Raw genomic sequence first — 12,469 nt, 5'->3', positions numbered from 1 at the left:
ACAGCACACATTAAATGATAATAATAATAATAATAAAAGTAGATTCTCTCCGTCTCCACGCACAAGGTAGGGCTTGAATTGAATGGGTACTATTTTGTCATGTATATTGTACTTTTTGAGCAACTCTACTGGTAAAAGTGGAAAACAATGAAAAGGGCAGACACGCTGGTCCGCATACATTATGTTGAACATTTAATGCCACAAACTTTAAAGCTTAGAGTTGAAAAGGTAAGGCATAATATATATATACGCAATATATATGCACGAGTTCCAAAGCACGTGAAATTCCAAACTTCTGGAATCCTTATATTCCCCTACCCTTTTGTTACACATACCATACCTGATACCTTAATCTTCAAGTCCTAAGACAAAAGAAAGGAAGACTTTTGGCTCATCGCACAAACATTCCTTCCTTCCTTCCTTCTGCCCGCTACTAAACTTCATATATACATCTAACCACTTGCATGCAACCACAACACAACTCACATTCATTCATATCTCTCACTCCAAATCTTCCTAAAACTTTAATATCGCAGTTTCTGCATCATGGGTGTCCTTGGAACAATGGCAAGACATTTGGACACAATAATAGGGTCAACAAATCTCTCTCCATTTATTTGCTTTTAAAAATATCAGTAATTTATTTGTTTCTAATGTGTCGTATGCATGGGTTGTATATATTCATTCCACTCCAACACATGCATTGTTATATGTATAAAATTCATTTTATAAAAACAGATTCACCAAAATACGTACACTAGTGTAGATTTTAAATTTTGTTTTTTCCCCGTGATAACAGCCTGCTTTTTGTTTTCTGCATAACAGGCCTGGAGTGATGCTTCTTTATCCTCTGTAAGTAATAAATGTCATATCATGCGATCACGTGTCATTTTCACACTTTCTGATTCATGTAATTAATTCTTAGTTTACAATTAATAAGAAACCAATTAAGCATCCTACGCAGAGCCATGCACATTTCATCTGATCGATTACATGACTAACCATTAAATGCTTGACTTTGGAGTAAATGTAATAGGTACGCATCAATGAGGGCGATTGAAAGTCCTTCAACCTTAGATGATCAACAGTGGCTAACGTATTGGGTTTTATACTCCTTCATAACCCTCTTTGAGCTTTCCACTCATAGGATCCTATGTTGGTACGTTCACCTTAATTTCATGTCAAATTAAGTTATATATAGACATAAATACTCACAGCAACTTGATACAGGTTTCCCATTTGGCCATACATGAAGCTTGTATTTTGCGCATGGCTGGTACTGCCAATGTTCAATGGAGCCGCATACATATATGAGAATTTTGTGAGGCAATACATAAAGAATATTGGAAGCTATGGAGGTTCCAATTATCCTGAGGAGTACAAGAAGGTCCTTCACATGATGACCTTGGATGCAAGGAAAGCAGTTGAACGCTATATTGATAGATATGGCGCTGATGCCTTTGAAAGAGTAATCAGAGTGGTATGATATATTCAAAACAACTATGAGCCAAAGGCAGCATATTGCTTCGTTATAAAGCTCATCTTTTTGTGTTTAACCGTTTTCAACATTTTTTCTAACTTCATATGTGCAGGCTGAAAAAGAAGCAAAGAAGCACTGAGCGATTATAGATTTGGAATGAAGAGAACGTAAACATGTTGACATTTGTACTTTCTGTGTGTACTTCAACATGAAGAAGACGGAGTTTCAGAATTATATAATTAAGACGGCAATAATTATAAGCTTGGTATAAGTTTTCTGTGTACCTTCCGTGGTTTAAGAATGTAAGGGTTTCCAATCTAGTTGATTGATTTGATATATATTTAACATTAAATGACGCTATTTCCTGATTTAGTTAAGACAACATTATCTCACTTTTTCTTTAAACCCTCCAACCAAAATTCTACCGCAAGGATTTCGAATCGATTTCCTAACCCCGATACTCGTGCTTAATTGGGATGAATCATCATGTAAGTAACAAGCATATAACATAAACGATTAAGGCCAAGCTTGAGGATCGCATAAATCATAATTAATGCTTTGAGAGCAACTTCAGCAGTTGCAACATAAAAATCGCTTTAGCTATTGTGCATAAATTAAATTAAGTTGCAAAAAACCCAATCTTGTAATAAATGAAAAAAAAAGAATTTAAATACAATTCCTTAAGTTATAAATATTGTTCTTCGATCACAATCAGAAAACCTCAATAATTTACATGATAAAATTTTGTATCAAAGATTAACATAGAGTATCGAAATAAAATTTCAATTTTAATTAAAAAATATTAAAAGTACATTAAAAATTACAACAGTTTTTTTTTTCCTAAAAAAAACTAATACTGTGTTGGATGAAGGTTTAACAGATAATAATCAGGATGGGGCAGAAAATAAAAATTTAAACATAAAATCACGCAGTCGTAAGATGAATTATCCTAGACTACTCTTCCGGTTTTATATGTTTAGCAATCTAAAACCTAACAACTTAGAAAGATACTGTGTTGGTTTTCTTCATCACTTCCAGCTCAGTAATATACACAAGTTTAAAAATACAAGTTAGGCCAATAGAATAGTTGGAGAAGTACGATTTGTACGGACAACGATTCAGACAAGAGGATCGACGGCAATACTTGCCTACTAACTTTTTCGTTGGATTTTGATAAAATTTTATGTTTATATAAGCGCTAGTATACCCGACAATAAAAGAATATATCTGACAGGTCATTTGTACATTTTGAATCAGATGAATTTGAAATTCATTTACCGATGTAATGTCTGCTTTGTGATTGAGCTTGGAATGTATTAATGGAATTTATTTATTTTAATACATTTAAAACAATTACAAAGACTTAATTCAGTTTAAACTCTCACAACATAAGATGGGAAAGCAAATTAAAGCTATTTTTTTTCCATCAAATTAACTTATTTCATATCCAGAACAGCTTGTAATATTATTTTTTTTCAGAAAAGATTTTAAATAAAAAATTATTTTCTCAAGAATAATCAAAGCCAAGATGGTAGAAATCTTTTTCATAAATGTATTTTGCCAATTCAAATTAATGTGATCCAATGGTTTATTGATGAATAACTAAAGGTCCAAATTCAAGTTCTATTGAACGAGTTTAGTAATATTATGAACTATTATTCCCTTATTCTAAAGACCATCTTTCATTTCTTTCTGCTGTATCGGAAAAAGCACATCTTTGCATAGTCATTGAACAGATGCCATGTGGGGAATACCTGGCTCAAAAATAGATATCGAAAGCGTCATCTTTGGGTACAAAATTCTGTAAGGATCTAAAACTTCAAAACTGAGAAGCTGGATGGAATTTATATCAATTTTCCACCGGTTTCAGCAACCTGGCAATATTGATACATGGACAATCCTGTTATGTTTTTAAATGGATATATACTATGGAGGAGGAAAAACAGATATGATAAAATGATGACTTACACCTAAAATCAGTATACTTTTGTCAATTTTCTCTGAATTTCTACATCACTATCACTGTCAGTAGTCACGAATGAGAATATGGCAGAAAAGTTTGTCATCCTGATCCATACTTCAAGAGGATTTTAGGATGTGCTTGGCTCTTTTAGGACCAAGTCGGACAGGACCTGACGTTACCATGCCGTCCAGTTTAAAAGAATTCACAGCAGGATAACTTACAGGATTTAGATTTTGTGCCTCATGCTGACAACATCTACTCCTAGTACTGCCCATTTGCGGATCCAGTTCGAGTGCACTTGTGTTTCGCTGCAGTTCTGCGCTTGACTTTTCTCCGGTCAACCTAGTCATACAACTCAAGTTTTCTTGCACTTGTATATGAGGTAACTTGGTAGGTCTTCTGGAATCATCAAGATTAGCTGCGGGTCTCTTCCTGGTATTTGTGCACGGATGATGGTCATCCAACTTCAATCTGTCAGAGACCTTATTTATGTTTCTATTGCCACTATTTATGGTAGAGGATGTAACTGGAACATGTAGAGGTTGAACAATTGATGCTGGAGAAAGAGGAGTCGTCTGCATGGGACTCAGAGAAGTCAGATGATTAGAAGGAAAGCGAAATTCTTCTGAACGATTCACAGATGGCGTAGTGAAATTATTTCCCCACGGATTTGGAGGAAAGCTTTGACTACTTGCGCCAGAAAATTGCTGAGAAAAGGTCCCTGGTAGCATTTCATCTGTTGAGCTTGAGAACCATGACGGTGAACTTCTGTAGGGCTTATGAAACCAAGATGTTTTGGCCTGTTCATTGACATTGGGCTGCAAGAAAGGAAATCCGAAGGCTGATTTGGTAACACTTGGATTTTTGTTTCTGTCATTCAGCTCGCCATTGCTTAATCGGGTCGAGTGACTAAAATTGCCAGGAGTAGGTAGCACCAGTGATTCAGAGCTCAATCCTAGGGGTTTAGCTCCAGGTACAAACTGCTCTGGAAAGTCATTAGATGCCCCATTAAATAATGCATACGATGTAGACTTTTGAGTAATGGGATTGAAATAAGAGCTTCCATTTCTGTTGACTCCAAGACTTCCATTTTGAGATAACTGATTACTTTGCAGATCAATAAACTGTTGAGAGAATCCAGAGTCTGTACCGCTCATCAATACGGTGCTTTGTAACGCTTGATTGCTTTGAATTTTTGCTGATTGCAATACATTGTCAGATGATATTTGCAAAGGTGAACCAGATATCCAATCCTGCTTAGAACTTCTTCCAAACAAAGAGTGTTCTAAAGCAGCATATTCAGAATAATTCCTTCTTCTGGATTCCTCATCAGTCCAAACATCTCCCACAAATTGTTGCATCTCTTGGCTGCTTCTACCTATTGGAACATCTTTGCCCATCAACCTCATTGTTGGTTGGCTGGAACACAGTGAGAAATGATCCGAACCTTCTTTCACAGAAATCACCCCATTTCCATTGTGATTCCGGACCTGGTCACATTGATTTTGTTCAATGAACGAGTTTTTTTTAAGGTTCAACTCTGAATTAAGTGGCGGGACATAGTGACTGGAACGCATATCTGAGTTAGGTCGCTGGATATCTTCTCTCTCTCTGCATTGTAACTCAGTGACAGCTAATCTGGTTGGATGATAAGGAAATGGATTAAGACCATCTTTTGGAAATGTCTTCGGAACAACATGATTCTCATTAATGCTTATATTTTCCTGGTTACTTTGATGGAGAATACTATTAATGGGTAAACCACTTAAAGAACCTTGTAGTGTACTTGATGCCTCTGACTGTTTCTTCCCCAAGTTTGCACTTGAACTGAAATTGATTAGCTCGCCATGAGAATTCAGTGGCAAACCGAAAAAATTCGGATCCAAACAGCTACTTTTAACACTTCCTTTCTCCCAGCCTGTAAAGGGGAATGAGTTATCAATCATATCTGCCGAAAACATATGAGACAACTGTCTGTCACCCATGGCCTCACCACTATTATCTTTATCTCCATAAGTTTGCAATGGAGATTCTGGTTTTTCATTTGCTTTATTATATGAAGCAGAATAAGATGACGAAGGCTCCAGAAAAGTCTTTGTAATTTCATTTAAGTTAACAGCATCAACCTGTGGATCATCCAGATGGTCCAACTTTCCACTGTAGCTGAAAGATCCAGATTCACACGATTGTGTATTTATACCAGACATCTGCTCTTCTTGGACTGCGGAAAGAGGTCTAGAAATGTCGGCATACGGAGAACAATGCAGGGTGGTTCTGTTGCCCCCATAAAAGAACTCTGAATTATTATTGTCACAAACTGCCACCTTGGTCAACAATTCTGACTTCTCTTCTAAGTGCTTTGACTTCTCTTCACTGATACTCGGCTTCAAGAAGCTTTGTACAGTAACTTGTTCCAGAGTGTTAGAAAACTGTTTACTTTCAACTATAGGGCTAACCTCCTCTCTCTTGTCGCTGTCTATATTAACGGCAATACGGTCATAATTTTTGTTTGGCTCCAAGCTTGCAGTTTCTTCATCACTTCCAGAGGACTTCTCCTTTACTACAGAAGAAGCCAGCACATCCGAAGATATTTTGAACATGGTTTCATCAAATGAATTTGTCTTTTTTGGACCAAGAATATCATCTTTACCAGAGAATTTCACATGTCTGTCCAAGGTTGGCTCTTGATAATTGTAATGCCTTTCTTCAGTACCATCTCGAATATCACTGTCACTTGATGTCTGTTCAGAAACATGTTTAAAATTCTTCTTAAGAGTGCCATGAACAGGAGATACTGCTTTTTGTTTCTTTCCAACTGAGTTGCAGTTTTTAACTTTTTGCTTCTTTTCTACCGATAAACAATTTAAGCCCAATTTCTTTCTCTCGATAGAACGATCAACCTCATGGAGTGGAACCATTTTATTACCAACTGTACCTTTTAGTTTTCTGGAACTATTGACGGCAGTTTGCACCATGCGCTTGTAAGCATCATCCTGAGAAGACAATATTAACAAAATTATGGATGTTATAATAGAATCAAAAGAAGCTGACTAAGCTTTAAGCTATTCAAAACACTCATGTCCAAAGAGAATTCACTATATCTCCAATCCCATGCTTAGGAAACGTAAAAATAATAATACCTTACGAAGCTTTTATATCATTTTTTTGCAATAAATAGTAATAAATAAAATGGCACACCAAAAACAAATATTCAAATGCTTGAGAAATGGTTAACAAATTGTATGATATATCAAGATACAGCAGTTCCAAAATTTAAGGAATGAAAGATGAAGAAACTAAATAAGATTACGGCATCATTTCATGTATAGTGATGCCAAGAATAGGTCTGTTTTACAAACTGCCACCGTAGAAAATCAGCTTTTCATATCCTTTCAACGATTTCAGCCAGCAACTTAGAAAGGATTTAAATTGTCTAAGACCGTTACAATTTATAATGTCGCTTCCAGAACCATAGTATAATGTCTTGTCAACTTGATGTCCAAAGATGAATGTCCCTAACAGTTTACTCAGAGCATTGGTTTTTCACTTATTCCAACTCTTATTTTTTCCCTCCTCAAAAAGCTTTTTGTTAAGAAACTCCGCTCATGCCTGTATCGTGTGACTGCTTGAGATGAAATGGCAGAGGAGTTTTCGAATGGAATTTATGGTTAAGTAAAAGTAGATTTAAGACAAAAAGAACAAATCCACCATATAGATAGTTTCATGGAACTACACAAAACTATATTTCCAGAATTGATTAGAAAATCACGATCTAAACTTCTCGATGAACAAACTCTTAGATTATTAACTGAAATTTTTTTTTTTTTTTTACTTTCAATCACAACAATGAGGAAAAGACTCTAGTAGCATTTGAATAATAGATTAATTGGGGTTTTAAGTGCTCCATCATCCATTTAAAAAAAATGTCAAAACGTAACAAATTGGAATAAATTAGAATCAATTACTACAAAAACTTCCCTAGTGTTTCGGAAAATTTCAAGTAGAAGCTTGTAAGATTGAAACAATTGAATTAAGAACTAATTTATATCCTTATTTTATTATGATAAGAAATTTCATAAAGGCTTAAAAATAAAAATCTTGAATTTGTCATTTTAGTAGCTATTTTCAGAAGAGCGAAACATAGAAATTTATAAATGTACACATCGTACATGGATAGATCATATGCTTAAATAGACATAAAATACACTTAGATAAAAAGAAAAGCTATGGAAATTTTTGTTATTAATCCATCCCAGAAAATGCTCGTAGTTAATAAATATAAGGTTATTTGAGCTTATATATTCTCGTACAAATATATTATTTTTAAAGCTTTAACGATTTAATGGACTTGAAAATAACTACATGAACACATATCAAACTAGATGTAGTTAATAATATATATATATATATATATATATATATATATATGAATACCAGCAAGAATGCATGAGTTTCAATTCAAAATCTTATTTTTTGATTATAAAATATATTATATTAAAGCCTTTACGCACGAATAGAAACTACATATCCCTAAAATATTTTACTTAATAATAGAACGCTAAATTAGCCTGAAAAATTAGGTAAAAAAATTTATTTTTTGAAAAAATCTAGTTGTAACCGAAAACTGGGGCTTAAAATAATTACATAATATTAAGATATACAGTTATAAGAAGAAAAACTTTACAGTTCCGTACCTTCTAATTAAGTTCTCACAAGAAGTTTTCTACTTTGGTCTCCAGTTACACTTCATGGCAAAATAAACAAAAAATGTAAACATGTAATGACAATTCTATATATTTTTTATCACAAATTTCTACCTTGTACAATTCCATTTGAGGAATCATACAGGGAGACTTTCGTTTGAAATCATAAGAGATTACTTCTAAAAATAATAACCCAGTAAAAACCGTACTTCTCTAACAATATATATACATTCGTATCCTTGTTTATACGAAGTAGAAGCTAACGAAAAACACATGCATGGATATAGTAAATATTGTTAGGACAAAGAACTAATCAGATTAAATTAAATAATATCACCATGTGGTTAAAATTATTATTGTAAGATATATTTTTATGATTCATATCTTAGTTCTTTTAGAAAAGGCAATTTCAAGCACAAGTTAATCGATCTTTTAAAATGAGAAAGACTCTAATTATAAAGGAATAAAGTCATCTATTTTAATTAAATTAAAAACTTAGTGGGACTGTAAATGAATTTTATTAGGAGTGAGGGGATGGACAATGGATGCATGAATCATGATGCTTAATTTTTTATTTTTTACATAAAATGGAGACTGCTACGTAAATGTTCGCTGTTGAAGTTCACATATAACACACCTTTTGTAGAAATTGTATTACGTGGTCCAAAATGTCCCCATTTTAAACCTGAGGTTTCCTGTCCATAGAATCTGAATGCCACAAAATTCACTAATTCACTCTTGAAAAAAGAAAATGATGGGCTGGAAAATAAATATATGATTTTAGAACCAGAGTGAGAGATTATTTTTGGAAAATAAAGTACTCCGTATTTACTAAGATTAGTCTATAAACTTATGTAAAACAATCTAGACACTACTAAGATGCCATTACCGATACAGTAAGAACAGACAAGTTTACATCACTTCTAAGGATACAGTTGACAGCAAGATTATATATCATCCTTATATCATCATCGAGTAACCTTCATGGCTAGCCAGGTTAAATATTTGATTACTTCCACTTTCAAATTTCGGTCCACATAACCATGAACTGACATTATTTTCGGTCCTCTAATGGTTCTATATACTTCCTAGGTTGGGTTCTGATAGACACTCGCATTGATTTGATCGTATCTCAAAATTGTCTGCACATAAATATGTACAAAACAGGAGTCACTTAACTTTTGTTAATCGATACATCCAAATTACTACTATTCTCCCCACAGACCAAAACTTCGGATCAGAATATGATCAAGTGTCTCACACGACGACAGAAAGTCCAAAACCATTATACCATACATTACCACCCTCTACTTCACTAATACGTCATAAAATATGCCCATGCGATAATGATCCATATCAACCCAAGTCAGAGCATTCTTTTTCTGATGATACATACCCATCTGGAACTGCATATGCAAACGTTCATCAATCCAAATCACTACATATAGATACACATCTGACAGACCCAATAAATGATCTATCAAATTCTGGACCTCCACTTGCAGATATCCCACTCGCCAAAATACATCCAGCTGTAAGCTGTGTATAAACCTCTACGTGCGAAAAACTAGCCACAAGAGATGAGAATCTGTTGATCTACCCATGGCCCATACGATAATTCCCCCGCAAATAATTAGTTAATAGTGACGCGGCTACAAAAACCCCTCATCATTAGGCTCGGCTCTTCTACCTCGTAACCCATGAGTGGCCCCTTCTAGCTAGGGTACTTGTACTGATTATACACACAATACACACTCACCCTACAGCTGGAGCAACATTCTTGCAGGCTTCACTACCCTTCTGAATTCCTTCCGCGCACGAAGGCACTTGTCTTAATTTTCTTTTCCATAACTCCCCTTTCCCAACTTTTACTTGCCGCGTATTTCGCTCAAGTACTAAATTAAAAGAAAACACACTCACTTTCTCCACAAATGTGTAGCTCTCTCTCTATAATCAGCTTTTTCAGCAGTAATTTTATGCCGAAAAAGCAAGACATATAGAGCAAGCAAAGCCGTAATCTACAGTGTCGAGTAATATTTTATGCTCAAATTCCATGAATTATATCCTTATCTGCAAGGAATTAACAGCAAATCGCGGAAACACACAGCAAATAACGAAAGATTAACTTATATTTTATGAGACGCAAACCACATACCTTCTTAACATTTGGTCCGTTGTTGAAGACATTCTTCTTTTTCTTCTTCTTCTTCTTGCTCACAACCGTCTTCTTCTCATTGTTCACGAACGACACGCCACTCTCAGCGTACTTTTCCACCTTGCTTTTCTTCTTCTTCACCTTCTTCGTCTTCTTCTTTTTCCTAATCTTGTTCGTACTGTTCTTGATCTTAATTACCGAAACGACGGGAGCCACAGCAACAGTAGGAGCAGGAGCAGCACTCGTTGAATCTCCACAGACATAATCGGATTTCTCTTCATCTTCCTCAACCTGAACCGCCTTACTTTTGCCGGCTTCAATCGGCGGCGCCACCGTGAGAATCTCCGCGATGGAGCGCTTCTTCGGCGCCTTAGGTTTGGGCTTCCAACCAGTCCTCCTCATCTGCCGCCGCTCCTCCCTAACGGCCTGCGCGAGGCAACCGTCGATGTGCGCGTTCACCGCCGTCACGGTGGCGGCGTTGAAATCTCGACAAACAGGACACACCATCTCCAGCTTCTCCTCCTCCTCAGCGGAATCTCTTCGGTCCGGTTTCGCCGACTCGCCGCCCCCGCGCGTAGATCTCAGCGCCTCGAGGCGCCGAGAGAGCCACTCGAACTTCGTAACGGTAATCGACACATCGTCGGCGTCGTCCTCGTGGAACGGCCAGTACTTCAACACGCTCTCGATTTGCGGCGACGACGACTGTGGTTGCGGCTGCGGCTGCTGCTCCTCCTCCACTTTGAAAATCTCGGCGATGGAGCGCTTCTTCGGCGCCTTGGCCTTGGACGCAGACGAGGAGGAGGAGGAGTTGAAATTCATTATCCTGATGTGGCGACGCTCCTCCCTCATGGTCTGCGCGAGGCAGCCGTCGATGTGCGCGTTCACCGCCGTGAGCGTGGCGGCGTTGAATTGGCGGCAAACCGGACAAAGCATCTCCAATTTGTCTTCCTCGTTGGCGGCGTCCTGAGCAGGCGCGGATTCTTCTTGGCTGCAATAATCGTGGTGGTCGTCCTCGTCTGTTCTAGAAAGTTCCTCGGCAGAAGGCGGATTGTGGGGATGGTGGTTGGAATGGTCGGATCTAGGGCAAAGCGTCATCGGAGGAAGCCAGGACTGAACTTCCTGACGAGAGACGTCCGTGGAGGTGGTCGATGTGAAGGGCCAGCACTTGAAGACGTCGACGGACCTCATCTTGGATGTGTAGTCCCTGCAACACCGAATCAAATCAGCCTAAACAAAGGAAATCCACATAGCACAGATACTTGGTCCGATAGATATACCTTATGGAGAATCCATCAAACGCAGCCGCCATGATGAGTGGTTACAAAGAGAGAGTCTAGGAAGACGATGCAGAAAGAGGAGGAACGAGGAGCATCGATGATTGTGATTCTATCAGTATGAGTATGAGTATGAGTATGAGTGAGAGAGAGAGAGAGAGAGAAACTAATTATCGTTCCGTTCCAAGAGAAGAAGCAGCAATTGCAATGGGAGAGGGAGAGAGAGAGTCTTGTGTGTAGCTGTCTGCTTGCTTTTCCCTAATTTATGACTGAAAGGGACGTATGAGAGAGAGAGAGAGAGAGAAAGAGCTCTAAACTCTAAACTCTAAAGTCACCACAGATACACAAGAACAACAATACAGCCACCCAAGCTCAAACAATATTTTATTATTAATGTTTAATTCTCCCTATTTATTATTGCTAATCAACTCTCCCGCTTTATTCTTTTCTTTCCATGCATCTTCTTTTTTTTTTTTTATTATTATTATTATTATTTATTTCTCTGCTCTTCCTAAAACTTTAAATATACCTATTTACTCTATTCATTTTATCTGTAATTAAGTTTTTGTCTAAAAAAATCAACTCAGTATTTAAAACGAAATGTAATTTTTTCAACGGAGATTTTATTTAAAAAGGTGAAATTCACTTAAACTAATTTTGATGATAGTATAATTAAAGGGGATGTGTATTTGTATTTGTTAAATGTTAATGTTAGATTTGTAGTATGATCTATTGTGTTATATGCCCACGCTCGTGTACTCGTATCGTATGAAACAAAGATTCTGCTGTAAGACCACAAACGAACCACCCTACGCGATCACCCCCCCACTCCACGCGCTTTCTCGTTTCTACCCCCTCTGTAATTAGAGTCACCTCTAAATAACTAGAGAATTT

General features: G+C 36.7%; 2 protein-coding genes across 3 annotated transcripts; one reads left to right on the top strand and one right to left on the bottom strand.

The window, feature by feature from the left end:
* The first annotated feature begins 451 nt into the window (after positions 1 to 451).
* LOC109795255 (HVA22-like protein f) lies at positions 452 to 1,840 on the top strand. Its single transcript, XM_020354702.3, has 5 exons — positions 452 to 593; positions 826 to 852; positions 1,037 to 1,159; positions 1,231 to 1,480; positions 1,593 to 1,840. Exons 1-5 carry the CDS (start codon positions 547 to 549, stop codon positions 1,617 to 1,619), a joined length of 474 nt encoding a protein of 157 aa, XP_020210291.1. The 5' UTR covers positions 452 to 546; the 3' UTR covers positions 1,620 to 1,840.
* A 1,204-nt stretch (positions 1,841 to 3,044) lies between these two features.
* On the bottom strand, positions 3,045 to 11,918 carry LOC109807414 (uncharacterized). 2 transcript variants are annotated; one of them, XR_002240452.3, is made up of 4 exons: positions 11,579 to 11,918; positions 10,302 to 11,505; positions 3,449 to 6,436; positions 3,045 to 3,354 (listed from the first exon to the last, which is right to left on the bottom strand). XR_002240452.3 is itself a non-coding variant. In XM_020369932.3 (3 exons), exons 1-3 carry the CDS (start codon positions 11,608 to 11,610, stop codon positions 3,560 to 3,562), a joined length of 4,113 nt encoding a protein of 1,370 aa, XP_020225521.1. In that variant the 5' UTR covers positions 11,611 to 11,918; the 3' UTR covers positions 3,045 to 3,559. The 2 variants fall into 2 exon arrangements, 1 of the variants encoding a protein (XP_020225521.1); XM_020369932.3 differs by having other exon boundaries at positions 3,045 to 6,436.
* Between the last annotated feature and the right edge of the window lie 551 nt (positions 11,919 to 12,469).

This window comes from Cajanus cajan, chromosome 9, assembly GCF_000230855.2.
Source record: "Cajanus cajan strain Asha chromosome 9, NIPB_CcT2T_4, whole genome shotgun sequence".
In the NCBI taxonomy this organism is placed as follows: domain Eukaryota; kingdom Viridiplantae; phylum Streptophyta; class Magnoliopsida; order Fabales; family Fabaceae; genus Cajanus; species Cajanus cajan.
The sequence above is the reverse complement of the archived record's forward strand: the minus strand, read 5'-3'. Positions and strand labels throughout refer to the sequence as shown.